The sequence below is a fragment of the Rutilus rutilus genome (assembly GCF_951802725.1).
Source record: "Rutilus rutilus genome assembly, chromosome: 1".
NCBI lineage: Eukaryota > Metazoa > Chordata > Actinopteri > Cypriniformes > Leuciscidae > Rutilus > Rutilus rutilus.
In genome coordinates, this window is record NC_140209.1 from 25777593 (window position 1) to 25798933 (window position 21341).

Sequence of the window (21341 nt, forward strand, 5' to 3'; positions counted from 1 at the left end):
TTTTATAATTTGGCGTTTTATTCAGAATGAGAGCTGTTATTTTTAAGTTTCTATGATCTTGTTGTGTTTTAATGTTTTTAGTTTTTTTATGTTATTGTTTGTACAGCACTTTTGGTAAACCCTTTGTTTTTTTAATTAATAAACATTGAGATGAGTTAAGTAAAATATCCTAATTTAAATAAAGTGCAAAAAACTTTAACAGAAATGTTCCTTAAATGTTTTACAGAAATACACTGTTATTTTGCAGGTATTTCCTGAATTAATTCAAATGACTGGCAGCAACAGAACATTAAACGCTAACAGATCTCTCAATATCTCAGAATCTTCACTTTTTAAAAGGATTTTTTTTTTTTTTTTTTTTTTTAATGAACAGAAGTTTAGATGTTGATGGCTTTATGATAAATAAAGTCGGATTTTTTTTTTTATGTTAGACTTTCTAGCATAATTTGTTCTCTGCTTTATCTGTGTTTCTGATACACGTTTGTTATGTGATTCACTGATATGACTTTGAGTCAATCCTCTGAGTATATTATCTTAGTTTATATAACATATATAGAGAATAGAATTTTAGATATAACTTATATAGAGACTATAATTTCACATGATTTTTCACATGACCCTTGTGATATTGTGGCATCAGTATTATGACAATTGGTATTCTGAAAAAAAAAAAAAATCCATTTAACAGAAAATGTCTTGAGCTGTGACTTTCTTTTAATTAATGCACACAGACATCAAGAATCAACATATGAATCTCAACAATGGTGACAATCAACAAAGTTTTTTGTGACTTTTGTAGATTGTTTTGACGTTCAGAGTTGATCTGAATTTTTTTATTGTAACCATTGTTGAGATTCATACACTGATTCTTGATGTCTGTGTGAGTCTACATGATCCTGTCAAAACAGTTTCTGTATTATATATTAAAATCTATCAGAGTATCACAGCACTTGCAGGATGTTCAACAGCAGTATTGGCATGCAAAATTAAAATCTAATATTAATTGATTTAATCAGATATTAGACTCCAGCTAGTATCAGTATCAGGCCACTACATGATGACTATACGATTATTAAAAGCAACCAGCATCATCTGAGCTGAGTTTCTCTTGCATTTTTTAATAACAAATGTGCATCAGAAACACACAGTTAAAGCCGCCAGAGAAATACAAATGTTAAAAAGACGAGATCAAGAGCCCAATTGAATCATGCACTGATCACCATAATGGTGACATCAAACTTTATTATTTTCAATAAAACATCAACATCTAAACCTCTGTTATTTCTCAATAATAAAATAAAAAAATTCTCAAAGAGGTGAAGATACTGAGATATTGAGAGTTAATGTTCTGTTGGGATGTTCTGTTGTGTCTGTTTTGTGTGTCACCATTGTGCTGAAGAGTAGAGCCTGTGCTTCAGTTCAGGATGAGCAGAGAAATACTGATGTTATGCTGCATGTTGCTTTATTTAACTGACTGTTGTAACTGTGTAGTTGCTGATGCAGTGACATAGTCACATTAATTCATTTATGTCGTTAACTGCAAGGGATTAGCATTTTACAGTTTATGTGTTTTTTAGTAACAGTTCAGGAAATATCTGTAAAACAACTGTTTTTCTGTTAAAAAAGTCTTTAGTCTTTTGCACTTTATTTAAATTAGGATATTCTACATTCATTTTACGGTTTTTGTATGGCAGCCATTGCTGACAGTCATTTTACTTTTTTATTACTTTTTTTGTGAAGGTGTTTGATTGTAATAATTCAGGAAATAACTGTAAAATAACAGTTTTTCTGTAAAACATTTAAGTAAAATTTCTATTAAAGTTTTTTGCACTTAATTTAAATCAGGATATTTTATTTTAATTTTACGGTTTTTGTTTGGCAGCCATAGATGACAATCATTTATTGTTTTTTTTTTTTTGTTTTTTTACAGTGTACATACATTATTTAAAAGGGGGGTTATGTCTTCTTTTTTGTTTCTGTTAGTTTATTTTTTATAAGCTCCAAATTATTTATCCAAACTCTGAATAGCATCTTGTTTTTTGTGCTTTCTCCATTCATCTGGAATCTCACCACGACCCTGGAATGTTTTATTATAATAATTTTCCAGATTTTTCTGGAATCTGCACACAAACCATTTCCAGTAGGACAGTTCAGAGTGATCAGGGGTGATGCTCCACTTCGCATAAACTCCTCCTGCTCTTCTGTATTCTTTATATGGAAACCACACATCAGATACACGAAAGCTTTTATCACTTGTTACTTCAGTGGTGCAAAAAACAGCACTGAGATTCTCTGTTTGATGGTAATGCATTCCATTAATTCCATCCACTCTGTGGAAAGGAACACTGTGATCTCCATCATGGTTTTCTATGGTGTTGGTGCAGATTGCTGCACAGAATGGACACTGAACCCAACAGCACTGACAGAGGTGATCAATCAGAAGCTCATCTGGTCTCTCCTTGTGGTCCAGTTTTTCATTAAATGTGTCTATGTTGAATCTACTGCTGATGTCCAATATTATAGCAGGAAGTTCTTGTCTTATCACATCTTCTAGGAGTTTCACATCAACATCATCATGATTCACTCCACTGAGGTCTTTTTCAGAGAAGATCAGCACACCTGAGAGCTGCTGTGTGAAACTCTTCAACCACAAACCAACATCTCCTGTGTTCACTTGAACATGTTCAGTAGATTCATGAGCTGCTTTCATGATCTTCTGCTGCAGGAGTTCAATGTTCTTCTTCATCTTGGGTAAAACACTGACACTGAACTTATCAGTGTTGTACCGACTGACTTCATCTCTGATGAAACTCTTGAAGTGATCTCTGGGTTTATGAATGTAGTTCATGTATTTGTCAAAATCCTTCTCTTCTGCCAGTGTCTTCAGGATGTGTTTCTCCAGTTTTGATCTGTTTCCATTCAGTGATTCACAGTTTGATCTCATTTCACCAGCCAGATCTCTGGCAGTCTTCTTGAAGACACTCTGCTCAATGGGCTCTTTAAGTTTCTGACAGATGATCTCACCAAAAATGGCCGCTGATGTTGCTCCATGACAGTATTTCTGGAAAATACTATAGTACTCTTCTCTCTTCTTCTCAACATATATTACAGGATCATTGGCTTCCCTGAACAGTCTGTGTTGGTCAGTGATCATCTTGTTTGCTCTCTTACAGATGGAAATAACCAAATCCCTGAAGAATTCATTCTTGAAATCATATCTCACTGGTCCTTCCTCATGTTGTACTATGCTTGCCTTGATGTAACCAGTGAGTTGTTGAATGCAGCTCTTGTTGTAGCCCATCTTTGTAATGTTAAATGATTGAATCTCTTTGTCTGTATGCTGAGCAACATCTGTGACAAATGATTTTATTTGAACTTCATCCTCTTTAGATAGAGAACCGCAAATTAACTTCTCAGCGGATCTGAGGGCATATGTAAAAAATCCACTTGATTTTTTAACTTTTACATAATCTGAAAAACTGGGCACAGAGAAAACATCACTGTTCTCCATCCTTTGATCTACAGAAACACTTCCATAGGTGTCACTGAGGATCACTCTCACATCTCTCATTATGTCAATGTCTTTGATTGGAGGAGTGTCTGATATGATCTTCTTTACACTCTCTTTCCAAAATGAATTAAACGCTATGTTCAGTGTTTCTTCATCATTTGGTTTATCTTTCAGTTTTAAGGCAAGTTCTTTGCTCTTTTCAAATAGAGTGTTTTCATGATGTGTCCTCTGATCATCAATCTTTTTCTTCAGGCCTCGCTGCTGAAGAACTTCATTTAATTTCCTCTTTGTTTCTCTCACAATGTTTTCCTGAAGCTCCTTGATTTTGATTTCAAATGATGTTTTCCACTGAATCAGTATCTCTATATCTTTGTCTTTCTCAAAGAATTCAGACATTGATTTTTCCACTTCTTCTCTTGTCTTCTTCAGTTCTCTTTGAAGATCAGTTTCCTCAACTTCATGAATTGCTTTATTTTCTATTTGGTTGTGTAGTTTGTTCTCAGTTTCCATCATAGCACTGCGAAGACTCCAGGTCCATTTGCTGTATTCGGTCTCCAGTTTTCTGTAGGCTGAAATCTCCAGAGAATTTCTGAAGCTGAAGACAAATTGTTCATTCAGTAAAGCCTCCCAGAGATCTTTAATACGATCTTTTAAGTCTATCAGCATTAATCCATGTGACTTTGATGCATAAGTTTTAATAGATTCCTTTAGCTCTTGAATGTTTTTGCAGTAGTTTGGGTTTGGTGGTGCCATGGGTGGGCTTCCCTCCCAGAGCTGAGCAAAATACTTCACATCATTCTGAACATCAAATTTAATAACATCGCTAAAACATTCTGCATCACAGACTTCATCTTTAGCAGCGAGTTTTGTCATCTCATCCAGTTTTTCCTGCAGTCGTCTCCTTCCCTCCATGTTTTTCTCTCCAGCTGTGACGTCTGAGACGTTCTGATGCACAAACACACACCTGGGAGACAGATTTACCTTCTTCATCCTCAGGAAAGCCTGAACAACAATCTGAAGAACGTCCTGCATCTCAGATGGGTTTTCTCCAAAGATGTTGATCAAGGTCAGATTTCCAAGACCAACAACAAATGTGGCCAGTTCATTGTCATGATGTCTTGTTGATCTTCCAGCCAGTTCTAGAGCACGAAGACCTTCAGTATCAACAACCAGAATATAGTCAAATTTCATTTGTGTTTTCAGCTCGTCTGAGACTTTGACCAGCTGCATGAAAGCTCCTCTGGTGCACCTGCCAGCACTGACGGCAAACTGGAGTCCAAACATGGCGTTCAGCATGGTGGATTTCCCAGAGCTCTGAATCCCTAAAACTGACAGCACAAAGACTCTCTGGTCTCCCAGTTTCTGGATGAGTGCATCTATAACAGCAGAGATCCAGACCAGAGGAACATGAGCAGCATCTCCATCCATCAGCTCCAGTGGGAATCCAGAGATCATCATCTCTGCTGCAAGACTCGGGAGAGAAGAGAAGTCAAACTGCAGATCTTTCTTGTTCTTCTTCACAGATGAACATGATTCATAGATCTGACTGATCTCCCTCATGATGTGCTCCATACCAAACGCTGCAGCTTGAAGATCCTCAGATATTCTCTCAAGTTCAGTTTGTTCAGCTTTGAATTGTTCAGGTTTTTTGTCTTTCAGTTTTAAAACTGCTGACCACTTTTCATCATACTTGTGATGAAGAACAGAAAGGTCATCAGATGAGTGTTCATCCAAGAGGATTCTGAGCCATTTGAGAAAAAACATCTTTTCAAGTTCAGTTTTTGAGTAATTTTTTTTATTAAATTGTGTCATAAACTCACCGGTGTCACATTCATGCTGTTGTTCACGGATTTTCTTCATTTCTGTTTTTTTTCCACCTGTTTCCATTTCTATCTTATCTCCTTTAGGTCGATGTAGTTCTTTGTTCTTCTGACTCCACTGATGCCACAGTTCTCCCTGACAGGGCAGAAATGATTTTTTGATTTTTGTCAGATCTTTACCCTCCAGTAAACTCATCATCTCCTGTGCTGCTTCTCTTCCTCTCCTGCAGTCTTCATCATCTTCCTCATCTACTCTGATGTCTGAGTGTTTGGACAGATCTATAAGTCTGAAAGTGGAAGATGATTCTGAGAAACAATCATTTATGGCTCTTCTGAGTTCTTCAGATACATCTGACTGATTTCTGTCTTTCAGACCAATCTTAAATTTCCCTTTCTTCATCTTCATTAAAGTAGATTCATCCTCTGTAAAAAGACAAATAAGCGGCGTTGTGATTCTGAACAGGTTCTGGATCTTTTCAGCACTTCTGTCTTTTTTCTGAAGTCCTGGTAGAAGAACAACATTGACTGAGGCCATTTCAGTGAGGATCTCCAGCTGTTTCTCATGGTCTCCTGCATCACCGTGTAGATTACAGAACGCAACACAGTCAGTGAATTTATCATCATATGATCCAGAGGGGCAGAACCAGGCAATCTCCACCACTCCATCCATCAGGACTCTGGTTCTGCTGCTGCCTGGGCAGTTCCTGTGGAAGAACGTGTTGTGTTTCTCATTGATCAGACTGTTCATCAGATGAGACTTGGATGAAGACACAGAGCCAAACCTGAAGAAAGACACCATTGGAGTTTCTGCACAGCAAAAACTCCAGTGTTAAATTAACACTCCTGGGAGTGTATATGAGTCCACACTCAAGAGTGTAAAGTGTTAAAATATGAGTGTTAAATTAACACTCAAGAGTGTTAAAGTTAATGAGCTAATTAAGTGATTAGTTTAGTGATGATTGATCATTATTGAAGACACCTGATGTTAACTAGCAGAATCACTGAAGGAGAAAATCACAAATTGTAAGTTACCATTATGGTGATCAGTGTTTGCTTTAGTCGGGCTCTTGACCCTTATACATTTACTTTAAATTTTGTTTGGCTGTTGTATCTTATAACTGCCAGATGAACAAAGAAAAAAAGTGATCTGATGATGTTGGTTATATTATGACAATCATCATTTGAAAATGATCACTGAACTCATTAAGATCCTTATTTCTGACTTAGATTTATGTTGTTGATTACAGCATAACTGTGAATCTGCATAAATATCCAGAATTTTAGATATAATACAAAGGATTTCTTAAAAGTTGTTTTGAAAAAAAAACCTTTCTTTTAGGCACACACAGATGTCAAGATTCAGTCTATGCATCTCAACAATGGTGACGAGCAGAATATTCAATTAGGAAAAGTAAATTACATAGACAATTCAGATCATAATTTATTCATACCGCAATGCATGATGGGAGCCATTAATGAGTTGTGATTGGTGGCAGACACTGCAACATGCTTTATTATTGTCACCATTGTTGAGATTCACAGGCTGATTATTGATGTCTGTGTTTCTAAATAAATTCATTTAAAAGTCTTTTGATCAGAACAATGATTATGAAATATTTTTGGACTATATGAAAAATACTGAAAATCATGTGCTGTAGAATCACAGAGCTGCTGTAACTAACAAGTTAAGCCATCTCAATAAGTTTTGTTTTACGGATCACAACATGATTATGTCAAAACATAACCAACACCATCAGATCACATTGTTTCTTTGTTCATCTGACTGTTATAAATCAATAACAGCAGACAAGTAAAACTTAAAGTAAACATATAAGGGTCAAGAGCCCAACTAAAGCAAACACCCATCACCTTAATGGTAACTTACAATTAGTGATTTCCTCCTTTAGTGATTCTGCTTGTTAACATCAGGTGTCTTCAATAATGTTCAATCATCACTAAATTAATCACTTACCTATCTCATTAACTTTAACACTCTTGAGTGTTAATTTAACACTCATATTTTAACACTTTACACTTTTGAGTGTGGACTCATATACACTCCCAGGAGTGTTAATTTAACACTGGAGTTTTTGCTGTGTGCCTTGTAGACCGTCTGGGTTTGACTTGAGGTTTCATTATTGGTGTTTCTCGTCTTCCAGCTCTTGTTGATTTGTCTGAATGTCCAGAGAGGAAACTCAATCTGTTGTGTGAATGGATCAGGAACAAGAAGAGGCAGAGCGTACTGACACTGGGACAGTTTAGTGACCATCAGCTGCTTCAGGAAACCATCAGCACAATGAAACACGGCCATCTGAACATCCATCGGGTGAATGCGATCAGTTTGACTTGTTCCTTTGTTATACAATGACACTGCTTGGAATATATCACCAATGTCTTCGGATATGTCAGTGTCTCTTTGTTGTGTTTTATCATGTTCATTGGCCTTATAAACATTAATGTATCTTGCTTTGTAGTCCATCATCAGTAGTTTTTGTAGGAAAGTCTGAATCAGTTCCTTTTCAGCACAGGACTCATGGGACTGTAATGAATGTTCAGTTATCTGAAGAACATCTGCAGCTCTCAGTTTATTGTTCTTGTGAAGATGAAGTCTGTGAAACAGGTGCTGTATTTCTTCACTTTCAGTCTTTTCCTGCGGTCGGCAGGAACTGATGTTCTCTCTCTGTTTAATAGACAGAATAATAATAGATTTATTTAATTTAGTTTCATTCACATGCAATTATATTCAAAATTGATAATGTGAAAGGCCATGTGATACTTTTAAAAGTTATTTTAAACTTAAAGGTGCAAGATTAAAAAGTAAAATACAGTCTATTAAACCAAGTTATACAATTAATATGACATTCATGGGTTTATCACCGCCCTTTGAGCCTCCCAGGCACAATAAAACATTAAGAGCTGTCCTCTCAGATCAGTCCCAAACAAGTTATTGTGCTCCCCTTCCCCCCTTCCTCTGTTACAGAAGTGCATGTCTAAATTCATTTCAAGTAGACCTTCAGTTGGGTCACATAATCAAATAAACAAGTTTGTGATGGATCAAATAATGTTTGATAATCAAGTTTCAGCTGTACATTTTATTTATGATCAAACATTACTTAGCCGACTCAACTGCTTACTTTTAACACATGGCAACACCCCAAAAATATGTCTTTAAATGGCTGAACTTTTACTGTTCACTTTTAACTGTTGAGACAATATGCTTTGTTTTTGTAATTCCACTAGATGCCACTGGCATCACAGAAGATGTATACCTCACATTTAACCATAATATCAGGTTTGTTTGTTTTACTTAAAATCCTGAAGGCTTTCTTTCTGAAAATACACATGCACAAGACTTCACAGAACTTCAGTATGTGTGATGTCTACATACAGTGACACAGATAATGGAAGAAAATGGCATTAATATAAAACAAGACTAAAACTCCTCTAAAGATTTTCTGTGAATGTTCACCTTTATTGAATCATTTGATTCAAAGCCGCCAGTCAACTGCTCACAGAGGCTGTTTCCTGTTACACAATTCTCTGTGTTTTCAGGTGAATCTAAAAGAGAGAAAACAGCAGTATATTACCACTGACGATTTTAGGGTTCAACTTTGCATGTAAACGCAGCCAATGTCTTGAACGTGACCTGAGCAACAACCGGTAACCAGTGCAAGAGATGAACAGAGGTGTGACATGGGCTCTTTTGGGCTTGTTGAAGACCAGTCATGCTGCTTGCATTCTGGATCACTTGTAGAGGTTAATTTGCACCTATGAGTTGAAAGTCCAGCAAGAAGAGCACTGCAATATTTCAGTCTACAAATGACAAGGGCCTGAACGAGAAGCTGTGCCGCATGCTCAGTTAGGAAGGTCCTGATGTTCCTGATGTTGTGCAATGTAAACCTGCATGACCATGCTTTCCTTACACTTACATTCTACCTAATCTAGACTGTACTCCTGTACTTTGCATTCTGGGAGCCACTGAGTTTTGTATGATGCTGGGCGATATATCGCACGATATTGTTAGGCGCATCTCGTCAGTAAAGCCGGTTCCTTGATTAGTAGTAAATCACCATCACCTGCTTTCAGATGGAGCGGTGTTAAATTAACACTCCTGAGGCTGGGAGTGTATATGAGTCCACACTCAAGAGTGTAAAGTGTTAAAATATGAGTGTTAAATTAACACTCAAGAGTGTTAAAGTTAATGAGATAATTAAGTGATTAATTTAGTGATGATTGAGCATTATTGAAGACACCTGATGTTAACAAGCAGAATCACTGAAGGAGAAAATCACAAATTGTAAGTTACCATTATGGTTATGGGTGTTTGCTTTAGTTGGGCTCTTGACCCTTATATGTTTACTTTAAATTTTACTGTTGTTTGTCTGCTGTTATTGGTTTATAATAGTTAAATGAACAAAGTAAAGTGTGATCTGATAGTGTTGGTTATGTTTTGACTTAATCATGCTGTGATCTGAAAAATGACACGTATTGAGAGTCTTTTGATTATATTATATTGAAAATGCTGGCAATAGTGCACTGTAGGATCACAGGCTGCTGTAATCAACAAGTTAAACCTAATTCTCTAAATTAGTTTTGTGATTCAGACCAAATGATGATTGTCAAAACATAACCACCACTACCTGATCAACTTTTCTTGTTGTTCATCTGGCAGTTATAACATAAATAAATATCAATCATCACTCAATCAATCACTAAATTATCTCATTAACTTTAACACTCTTGAGTCTGGAGCCAAATAAACTCCCAGGAGAGTTAATTTAACACTGGAGTTTTTGCTGTGTGAGTTCATGGGTGGAATAAACATATGGCAGGACTTTTACTTTCTGACCCCTGGACTTTCCACCTCTGGATATCAGGGTGTATACTTAAATTATGTAAAATATTGTTTTTACCTGGCATTAAGGAATTCTGCAAATATTCTTCTGTCTTTGGAGGTTTGTCTGTCTTCAGAGAATCTTCTGTCTTCAGAGAATCTTCTGTCTTCAGAGATTCATCTGTCTTCGGTGGTTCATCTGTCTTCAGAGATTCATCTGTCTTCGGTGGTTCATCTGTCTTCAGAGATTCTGACATATTCAGAGATTCTTCCTTCTTTGGAGGTTCCGTCTTCAGAGATTCTGAAGTATTCAGAGATTCTTCTGCCTTCAGAGATTCCTTTGTCTTTAAAAGTTCAACTGTCTCCAGAGATTGTTCTGTCTGCAGAGAAGATAATGAGGGTGTGAGTTACAAACTACATGCCTACAAGACTGATATTCTGCCTAAAATCGCCTTCTGATGACGGGTTTTGTCTTTTTTTTTTAAATGTCAATAGCTTCTTTGATGCTAAAAGTTGACTGGCTTCTAGATTAACGGGTTAAGCTTTTTTTCAACAACAAAGCCTAACAAGAACAAGTGGCTAAAAAATTAAAACAAATACAAATTAGGAATCAGTCTTTTTACAAATTAATTACAATGAAAATGTATGTACTGCCAGTGCTTTTACTCTACAAAGCTATGATGAAGAGCCAGCAGTATATTGGCTTTGTGAGTCAGCTTTGGGCTATCACAAATTTCATCTAATTTTAAATGATGCTGCTTATAATTAGGTTAGTTCTGTCATTCTATGTGTCTTTGTGCTGGCTGTGCATTATAACACTAAGTGAAAACTTAAAGGGTAACTTATTAGTGCTGTTCATTGATTCGAGTAACTGTTTTGACATTTGGTATAAAGTGTTTTAATTCTACAATAAATATATATATATTTGTTATGCGCATCTCGTCAGTAAAGCCGGTTCCTTGATTAGTAGTAAACCATCACCTGCTTTCAGATGGAGCGGTGTTAAATTAACACTCCTGGTGCTGGGAGTGTATATGAGTCCACACTCAAGAGTGTAAAGTGTTAAAATATGAGTGTTAAATTAACACTCAAGACTGTTAAAGTTAATGAGATAATTAATTGATTAATTAAGTGATTATTGAGCATTATTGAAGACACCTGATGTTAACAAGCAGAATCACTGAAGGAGAAAAATCACAAATTGTAAGTTACCATTATGGCGATTATTGGTTGCTTTAGTTGGGGTCTTGACCCATATATGTTTACTTTAAATTTTTACTATTGTTTGTCTGCTGTTATTGATTTATAACAATTAAATGAACGACGTAAAATGTGATCTGATAGTGTTGGTTATGTTTTGACATAATCATGCTGTGATCTGAAAAATGAAACTTATTGAGATGGTTTGGTTTAACTTGTTAACAGCAGCTTTGTGATTCTTCAGCCTATGATTATCAGTACTTTACTTATAATTCAAAATAATTAATAAACATTGTTCTGATCAAAAGTCTTTCAAATAAATTCATTTAAAACACAGACATCAATAAACAGCCTGTGAATCTCAACAATGGTGACAATAATAAAGCATGTTGCAGTGGCTGCCACCAATCACAACTCATTAATGGCTCCCATCATGCATTGCGGTATGAATAAATTATGATCTGAATTGTCTATGTAATTTACTTTTCCTAATTGAATATTCTGCTCGTCACCATTGTTGAGATGCATTGACTGAATCTCGACATCTGTGTGTGCCTAAAAGAAAGTTTTTTTTTTTAAACAACTTTTAAGAAATCCTTTATATTATACCAAAAATTCTGGGCATTTATGCACATTCAGTTATGCTGTAACCAACAACATATATCGAAGTCAGAAAGAAGGATCTTAATGAGTTCAGTGATCAAGTTCAAATGATGAATGTCATAATATAACCAACAGCATCAGATCACTTTTTTCTTTGTTCATCTGGCAGTTATAACTCGGATACAGCAGCCAAACAAAATCTAAAGTTAATAATATAAGGGGTCAAGAGCCCAACTAAAGCAAACAATGATCGCCATAGCGGTGGTTTACAATTTGTGATTTTCTCCTTCAGTGATTCTGCTTGTTAACATCAGGTGTCTTCAATAATGTTCAATCATCACTCAGTTAATCACTTAATTATCTCATTACCTTCAACACTCTTGAGTGTTCATATACACTCCCAGGAGTGTTAATTTAACACAGGAGTTTTTGCTGTGTACAAAGAGCCGTAGTTAACTGACAAGCTGAGCCATATCGCATGAATTATCGCTGGCGATACGTCCGCGATATTAATGCGATATGGCTCAGCTTGTCAGTTAACTACGGCTCTTTGTAGTAAATGCCGCTCCATCTGAAAGCAGGTGATGGTGATTTACTACTAATCAAGGAACCAGCTTTACTGATGAGATGCGCATAACAATATCGTGCGATATATCGCCCAGCCCTAGTATTTACTACCAATCAGCCGCACTCACTTGACAAGCTGCACACAAAATAATCACAGCCTTTGCCAAATTGTGTGCGGTTTTATTGCGATTAATCGTGCAGCCCTAGGCGGGGCCCTTAGTTCGGCTGGCATCCAGGCTAACATTGGTTTGCAATTTTGGTTGCCAGTAAGCCTGTAAATTTACAAGAGTACTGTACATCATAAACTCGTCAAGTCAAGTCAAGTTTATTTATATAGCGCTTTTCACAACATAGATTGTATCCAAGCAGCTTCACAGTATTAAATTAAAACAATACATCAATGTTTGTTTCTAGTGGAAAACATCTACGTTTGGTAATGCTGATCAATAGTATTGTTGATAGATTAATTAAATTAAATATCCCCAACTGAGCAAGCCAAAGGCAACAGTGGCAAGGAACCGAAAAACTCCATCAGGTGACCTAATGGAGAAAAAAAAACCTTGGGAGAACCCAGGCTCAGTCGGGGGGCCAGTTCTCCTCTGGCGTTTATGAACTAGAGGTCGGATTTAACTGTAAGATTAAACTACAATTATACTGTAAAATTTACAGTATGTTACTGTTATTAATAATGCACTGAATTAAAACCTGATAACTCATTTTATTTGAGGAAATCGATTGGTCAATTGCCATTAAATATTTCATTTGAGTCCACTAGGAAAAAGACTTAAATGAGTTAGAAACATCAATTTAACTAAATCCTGCTAGTTAACAACAAAAGGAAACAAAGGATTTACCACCCGACCCTCTACCGGGGGAGGGAGTGGTGTGGCCACCATCTCCCGAAGAGCAGTACCATCCATCTCCGGGTCGCCCATCTTAGAACTGCTTACCCTTGCCTTTGCCGCCTCTTTTGGCGGGGGCCTTGACGGTCGAGGCAGCCCGCCTGCGACTGGCTCCTTGGCGCCGCTTGGAAGGAAGCTGCTGCTGCGGCGAGGGCAGACGCAGGAGGAGGCCCTCGGCGATGAGCAGACTGAGGGACCGCAGGCGATGGGGTGGAGGCAGCACAGCCTTGCCGGTTAACTCTGGCGAGTACTTACAGGCCCGAGAAGGAAGAAACGGCTCTCCGCGCCAAGTGGAGTTGGGGCACAGCTGCATTGCAATGGCCCACTCCACTGGAGGGATGCGTGTGTACCCCTTAGCCGCCCCGCCATGAAGGGTGGTGAGGAAGGAGGAGCCACCGGGACGGTTTCTGGCCGTGAAAGGTGCCGTCCACGCCCCAGTGAGCTCCTAATGCACCTCCGGGAAGAAAGGCACCAGTTGCTAAGAAACCAGCACGCGCCACCCCAATAAACCAATCATCCAGCTTAGGGCTCGGGACATGGGGCCCGGGAAAGCATGGCCATCATCTCTGGGTCCGTCTCGGGCACCGCTGCCACACCCAAAGGGGGATCTATTGGCTGCGGATTCCATTGGCGGCTCTACTGGCTGCGGAGCGTGGGAGGGATGAGGGTTCCTAGGGGGTTGGTTCCCCGAAGGAAGCGTGTTCATCGTGATCCTCAAGTCCACCCGCACTACTGCCTGAAGTAACCCTTGGAGGAGGATCGAAACAGGGATGAAATCCAGAATGAAACAGGGAACCAGTGCAGTGAGTGTAGAATGGGAGTTATGTGATCATATTTTCAGACTCTCATTAGGACACTGGCAGCACTATTCTGGATGTATTGTAGCTTCTGAATATTTCTGCCAGAAATCCCAATGAAGAGTATGTTGCAGTAGTCTAGCCAGGTGGAAATAAAGGCATGAACAAGTTTCTCTGCATCTGGAAGAGATAGAAGGGGACGGAGTTTGGAGATATTTCGAAGATGACAGAAGGAGGTTTTGCAAATGTGTTTTATGTGGTCATTGAAGGTCAGCTGCGGGTCAAACCGAACCCCCAGGTTTACGACTGAGGAGGAGGGAGTGATGACCTGGTCGTCAAAGATAAACTGAGATATGGGAGAGGAGTGGATCTGATGAGGAGTGCCAACAAGTAGTACCTCAGTTTTATTAGAGTTCAGCTGGAGGAAGTTGCTTTTCATCCATGCCTTTATCTCCTCAAGACATGTGGTGAGTTGTGACAGGGCTATGGAGAGACTTGGGGCAGTTTTGCTATAAAGTTGCAAGTCATCAGCATAACAATGGAAGGATAGTCCATGTCTGCTGATGATAGAACCGAGGGGAAGCATGTAAAGAATGAATAAGATTGGGCCGAGAACCGACCCCTGCGGAACACCACAGGGAGCAGCCTGGACTCACATTCTCCCAGTATAACACATTCAGTCCTACCAGAAAGGAATCCACTGCAGTACTTTTCCTGACAGTCCAACTGTGTTGTGGAGGTGGTCCAGGAGAATGGTATGGTCCACTGTATCGAATGCCGCTGTTAGGTTGAGGAGAATTAGCAATGATGATGATCCTGAGTCAACTGCCATAAGAAGGTAATTTGTCACCCTGAGCAGAGCTGTTTCGGTACTGTGGGCCGAACAAAAGCCTGATTGAAATATCTCAAATAGATTGTTGTGTTTTAAATGGTTGTGAAGCTGAGAGGCGGCTTCCTTCTCTAGAACCTTTGACAGAAAGGAGAGATTGGAGATCGGCCTATAATTTCCCATAACTTCCAAATCTAGGGTTGGTTTCTTGAGTATTGGACAGATGACAGCAGCTTTAAGAGCAAGAGGGACAAAACCAGTTTTGAGAGAGAGATGAATAAACTCAGTGATAATTGGGCTGACACTAGAAATGAATGACTTAAGCAAAACAGTATGGGATCCAAGGTGCAGGTGGACGGCTTTTTTTTTTTTTATGGTTTCCTCAACGTAGCTCTGCTGAACCTCAGTGAAGTGCGAAAGGAAGGGCAATCTCCTGGGCAGAGGGTTCAAGGACGGTGGAGACAGGGAGGAAGAGACAGATATTGAAGAGCGGATGTTGTTGATTTTAGATCTAAAAAAGTCAATGAAGCTGTTACATCGCTCCACTGTGGTTTCAGTGGATGAAGATGATTTTGGCTTCAAGAAATTGTTTACTGTAGAGAAAAGCTGCTTAAAATTTATAGTATTTTTATTTATGAGGTTTGAGTAAAATTTAGAGCGTGCACCCTTCAAGGACTTAAGATAAGCCTTTTGATGGTCGCGGAAAGCAAGCTTGTGAACAGTTAGACCAGACTGTTTACAGCAGCGTTCCAGGATACGTCCCTCAGTTTTCATTTGCTGCAGTTCCCGTGTGAACCAGGGGGTCTCATCGATCACAAGTTCAGTATGGCGTACCACAAGGCTCAGTACTAGGACCACTGCTTTTCACTCTGTGCATGCTACCCTTGGGAGATATCATTAGGAAGCATGGCATTAGTTTTCACTGTTATGCCGATGATACTCAGCTCTATATTTCTTCACGCCCTGATGAAACTTACCGATTCACTAAATTAACGGAATGTATAGGTGATATAAAAAATTGGATGAGTAGTAATTTCCTACTACTTAATTCTGAAAAAACAAAGATTCTAATTATTGGACAAAAAACTTCTTCACATAATAATCTAGAATACTGTCTAACACTTGATGGCTGCTCTGTTAAGTCTTCGTCGTCGGTTAGGAACCTGGGTGTGCTCTTTGATACCAATCTTTCATTTGAAAGTCACGTGTCTAGTATCTGTAAAACCGCATTTTTCCATCTTAAAAATATATCTAAATTACTTCATATGCTCTCATTGACAAATGCAGAACAATTAGTCCATGCGTTCATGACATCAAGGCTAGATTATTGCAATGCTATTATGGGTGGTTGCCCTGCACACTTAATAAACAAATTACACCTGGTCCAAAACGTAGCAGCTCGAGTTCTTACCAGAACCAGGAAGTATGACCATATTAGCCCAGTTCTGTCAACACTGCATTGGCTGCCTATTAAACATCGAATACATTTTTTAATATTGTTGATTACTTACAAAGCACTAAATGGTTTAGCTCCGCAGTACTTGAGTGAGCTCTTAACGCATTATAGTCCTTCAAGACTATTGCAATCTCAAAATTCCTGTTGATAATATCTATAATATCAAAATCAACTGCTGGCAGTAGATCCTTTTCCTATTTAGCACCAAAACTTTGGAACACTCTTCCTAACATTGTCTGGGAAGCAGACACATTCTGTCAGTTTAAAGCTAGACTAAAAACACATCTCTTTGACCTAGCATACACATTACACATTATAGATTTCCTTAATTTTCATAATTCAATGTTAGGCTGCATAGATTAGGTCAGCCGGAACCGGGAACACTTCCCATAAAATCTGATGTACTCGTTACATCATAAGAAGAATAGCGTTCTATTCTTATAGGGCCCACGATCGATCTAACTTATCCAGATAGAAATGTATTGCTCATTTTCAATGGGAAAGTGCCCAAGAAACAATCGACCGGCAAGATTGCCCAGCAACATTTCTCAAAAAGTTGCCCTGTGTATCATCACCTTCAGTCTCTTTCTCGAATTTTTCGAATTGGAAAGCGCGCATCTAAAAGTTCCCTCCCAGTGTGTCTGGTATGTGCGTGCGTGCGCTGTCATGACAACAACGAAAAAGTTGACAACAACCTAGTCAGCAGTTCAACTGAGGGGTTTGTGTGGCAACAATAGCGTGCTGAAATGTCAAGTAATGTTCGTTTGTCTGCTTGGGGCTCGAGGATATAGAGCGACCAACTTTTTTTTGAGCAAGCAGCATAGATTATGCGTGACACGGTCTCAATTTGCGGGACGCATGAATTGGGCTTCAAACGCTGTGCGCGCACGCGCTACGCGGGACGGGTGGTCACCCTAGTCTACGCTAATATTAGTCTCTCTGTTTATCCCGAGGTTTACCGCAGTCCGCCGGATCCAGGCTGTATCCAGATTTGATGAATGACCTGTGCCTGGACGCGACGACAGCGCAGTCCTGAAATGTCAACTAGGTTCTTACTGTAAAGGCCTACCTCCCCTCCATGACCGCAATGACCGCTTTCACCATTCATCTGTGTATGCTGTGCAGCTGCACTGCGTTTTAAAATTTTGGCTTCAATATTCTCGAGAAAAGGAGTTTTCCCATAGCATAAGCTACTTATGCAATAGGAGAGAGTGAGACCTCTCGAAAGGGAACAAGATATTATGTCGAAATAACGAGATATTATGTTGAAATAACGACTTAATATCTCGAAATAACTACATAAGTTTTCTTTTTTTTTTTCTCACCTTGCGTTTCAGGGCTTCCGTAGACTCTCCTCTTAACAAAACTAAAAAATAATCATCAATCATTGGAGAACGAGAAACACTTCAAGTTGGATTTTTGAGAATTTTGGTTCTGAACAATCCGTGTATCATTCGTTCAGACGTTTTTTTTATTTAAAGGAGCTGTATGTAGTTTTCAGCGGCCTCTAGTGGTGATGTTTCAGATTGCAACCAATAAGTTTACAAGCGCATGCTCTTACGCGTGCTCGAATTTATGAGCAAGCACTGTGGCCAGACTGAGACGCAACACACAAAGCATCCCACAACATGCTGGAAACTCAGGTAAACTCCTATTTTTTACAGTCTATGGTAAACTCCCACTGCAACGTTACAATAATAGGCTACTTTTATCAGCTTGACGTTGAACTAATGCTCCATGCTCGTACCATGATAAGTATGGAACCCTATAAACCGTGCCGAATTTTGCCACTGCAAGCACTAACATACTTCACATTTTCTTCAGGAAATGTACATTCTAGGTTTGTAGATAAGGTTTCTCCATGATTCAAATGCCCTGCCGATGTTGATCCGTGTTTTTTACCCGAAGTTCATCCGATTCACGTCTGGCCTTACGAGCTTCAGCAGAAAAAAACTCTTTTTTTTATCAATATGTGGAGTTTGTGTTGGAGTCGGTGTTTTGCTGGGCGCAGGCCGTTTCTTAGTGTTATCAGACATGTCATAAGTTGCATAAGTCATAAGTCCATGTCATAAGTTGCAGTGTCGTCGCTGTTGAGTGCAAAGTCAGTAGGCTAGACGAGTCGAGAGGCTCGGGAGCGCGCATGCAGGTGACGTCACTGGCGGTAAATCCGACCCGGGACCTTCACATAAAAATAAGAATACTTGCTTTCAGAGGTAATAGCAAAACCCGAAAACTGGAAAATTTTAATGTGAGATTACAACCCCTTCACACACAGGCAATAAAAAAAGGATTCATTTTGGTAAAAAGGCTACATACAGCACCTTTAATATTTAAAGTAGAAAAATTTGAAAACAGTTCCAAAAAAACAAAAGACAAGAATTCAGCTTGATTTTTCGTTCTGAAGGTAGAAAAATGAATAAACAGCTTGAATATTCGATTTCTACATGTGGGCGGGAATGAAACGCCCCTTTCTTCTGATTTGTCAGCCGAAGATCAAACTGTTCCGTCATCAGTTCTTCCTCAGTTCCGTACAGCAGAATAAGAGTCCCCCGCTGCTGCAGCTTATGTGCAGATTCTTATCTCATTTATTGCAACTACATTTCATCTTTTTCTCATCAGTTTATTCATTTTTCTACCTCAGAACGAAAAACGAAAAGTCAAGCTGAATTCTTGTTTTTCATTTCAACAGTAAAAAGGAACTGTTTTCTCATTTTTCTACTTTCAATATTAAATCCAAAAAAAAATGACTGAACGAATGATACATAGATTCTGAACAGACAGACAATCTTGATTTTCATGTTTATTTATTTCTGAAACAATCACCCAGAAAGTGAAAGTAAAGTTTAGATTTCTGGAGCCCAAACAGTGAAAATGGATGTACTACATGTATCTGTAAAATAACTTTCTTGTGCCATGTGTCATTTGTTAAGACCTATTGCACAAAACTTTCAGAGTTTCTGAGAACAATGTGTATGGCATCAACTTAACAATGAAAAATCTAAATTAACATGAACACTATTTACACACAAAATGTAAGAATAAATAAATGTAATAAATTATTACTAATGTATTAAACACTTTGGTAAATACAGTCATAAAATTAATTTACTAATGTGTTCACTACATTAGAAACATTCAAATTTTTATTTTAATATTAAGATTTTTATTTTATTTTTTTATCCTCAGGGTCACTGGAAATCTGGGAGTCTACATGTTTATTTATCATTCACATTTACTTGTAATTTTGCAGGTTTCATCCTTCATACTTGTCAGATGCCTGTAATGATCAGATTACACATTACTGGAAGCATTTATATACCAGTTCCACAGCCTATTGATCATTTAAATAACCCACATTACCATTACACTGATATTGAATAATACAAATATTGAACATATACAATATAAAACAGAACTTAAAAAAGATGTGTTTGTCACTTTCACAAATGCTTACTTGATACACATATAGTTATATTACATTAAAAATGAAACCCTAGCATTCAAGTGACCTATTTACAGTTAAATCCTTAAAATGGCCAAAAGTCAATTTGTCAACTAAATGTGAAAATTGTGATGTGATTTTTTTTTATTTTTTTATTAAATCTTAAATCTTTCAGATTTTACAAAGAGATCTCTATTGTCACCTTGGGGTGGGGATCATGTTTGTGATTTCACTCCTTTATCACATTTGTAACTGGCTAACACTCTAACTGAGATGAAGTCAAATTTGACTTACCTGAAGTGAATCTGGATTCAAAACAGCAGACGAAGGTTTTCTGCAGCATATCATACAACAGTAATTGCAGAAAGCCATTGTAACTGCATGTGTTACTCTGCTACAGTCTATGGTAAACTGTAGGGCTGGGCGATTTAAATCGCGATATTGTTATGCGCATCTCGTCAGTAAAGCCGGTTCCTTGATTTAGTAGTAAATCACCATCACCTGCTTTCAGATGGAGCGGCATTTAGGGCTGAGGAGATAATTAAGTGATTCATTTAGTGATGATTGAGCATTATTGAAGACACCTGATGTTAACAAGCAGAATCACTGAAGAAGAAAATCACAAATTGTAAGTTACCATTAAGGTGATGGGTGTTTGCTTTAGTTGGGCTCTAGACCATTATATGTTTACTTTAATTACTGTTGTTTGTCTGCTGTTATTGATTTAAAACAGTTAAATGAACAAAGTAAAATGTTATCTTATAGTGTTGGTTATGTTTTGACATAAACATACTGTGATCTGACAAGTGAAACATATTAAGATAGTTTGGTTTAACTTGTTAGCAGAAGTTTTGTGATTCTTCAGCCTATGATTATCAGGACTTTGCTTATTATTCAAAATATTTAATAAACATTGCTCTGATCAAAAAGACGTTCAGACATCAATAATCAGCCTGTGAATCTCAACAATGGTGACAATAATAAAGCATGTTGCAGTGGCTGCCACCAATCACAACTCATTAATGGCTCCCATCATGCATTGCGGTATGAATAAATTATGATCTGAATTGACTATGACTCTATGTAATTTACTTTTCCTCATTGAATATTCTGCTCCTCACCATTGTTGAGATGCATAGACTGAATCTTGACATCTGTGTGTGCCTAAAATAATGATTTTTCTTTTAAAAACTTTTAAGAAATTATTTATATTATATCAAAAATTCTGGCCATTTATTCAGATTCACAGTTATGCTGTAACCAACAATATAAATCGAATTCAGTAAGAAGGATCTTAATGAACTCAGTGATCAAGTTCAAATGATGATTGTCATAATATATCCAACACAGATCACTTTTTATTCTTTGTTCAACTGGCAG

At 37.9% G+C, this 21341-nt stretch overlaps 1 protein-coding gene across 1 annotated transcript; it reads right to left on the minus strand.

The window, feature by feature from the left end:
* Window positions 1–354: 354 nt before the first annotated feature.
* LOC311277558 (interferon-induced very large GTPase 1-like) lies at window positions 355–20345 on the minus strand. Its single transcript, XM_084387907.1, has 5 exons — window positions 20256–20345; window positions 10245–10545; window positions 8801–8889; window positions 7414–8011; window positions 355–6138 (listed from the first exon to the last, which is right to left on the minus strand). Exons 1-5 carry the CDS (start codon window positions 20331–20333, stop codon window positions 2006–2008), a joined length of 5199 nt encoding a protein of 1732 aa, XP_084244033.1. The 5' UTR covers window positions 20334–20345; the 3' UTR covers window positions 355–2005.
* Between the last annotated feature and the right edge of the window lie 996 nt (window positions 20346–21341).

What these genes read in the sequence shown, in the direction of transcription:
- LOC311277558 (XM_084387907.1), bottom strand. Translation starts at nt 20,333, where the DNA reads ATGGCTTTCTGCAATTACTGTTGTATGATATGCTGCAGAAAACCTTCG. An exon ending in GCAGAATTCCTTAATGCCAG is followed by an intron (nt 8,890 to 10,244) that starts GTAAAAACAATA and finishes TCTCTCTTTTAG; the next exon opens with ATTCACCTGAAAACACAGAG. An exon ending in AATCAAATGATTCAATAAAG is followed by an intron (nt 8,012 to 8,800) that starts GTGAACATTCAC and finishes TCTATTAAACAG; the next exon opens with AGAGAGAACATCAGTTCCTG.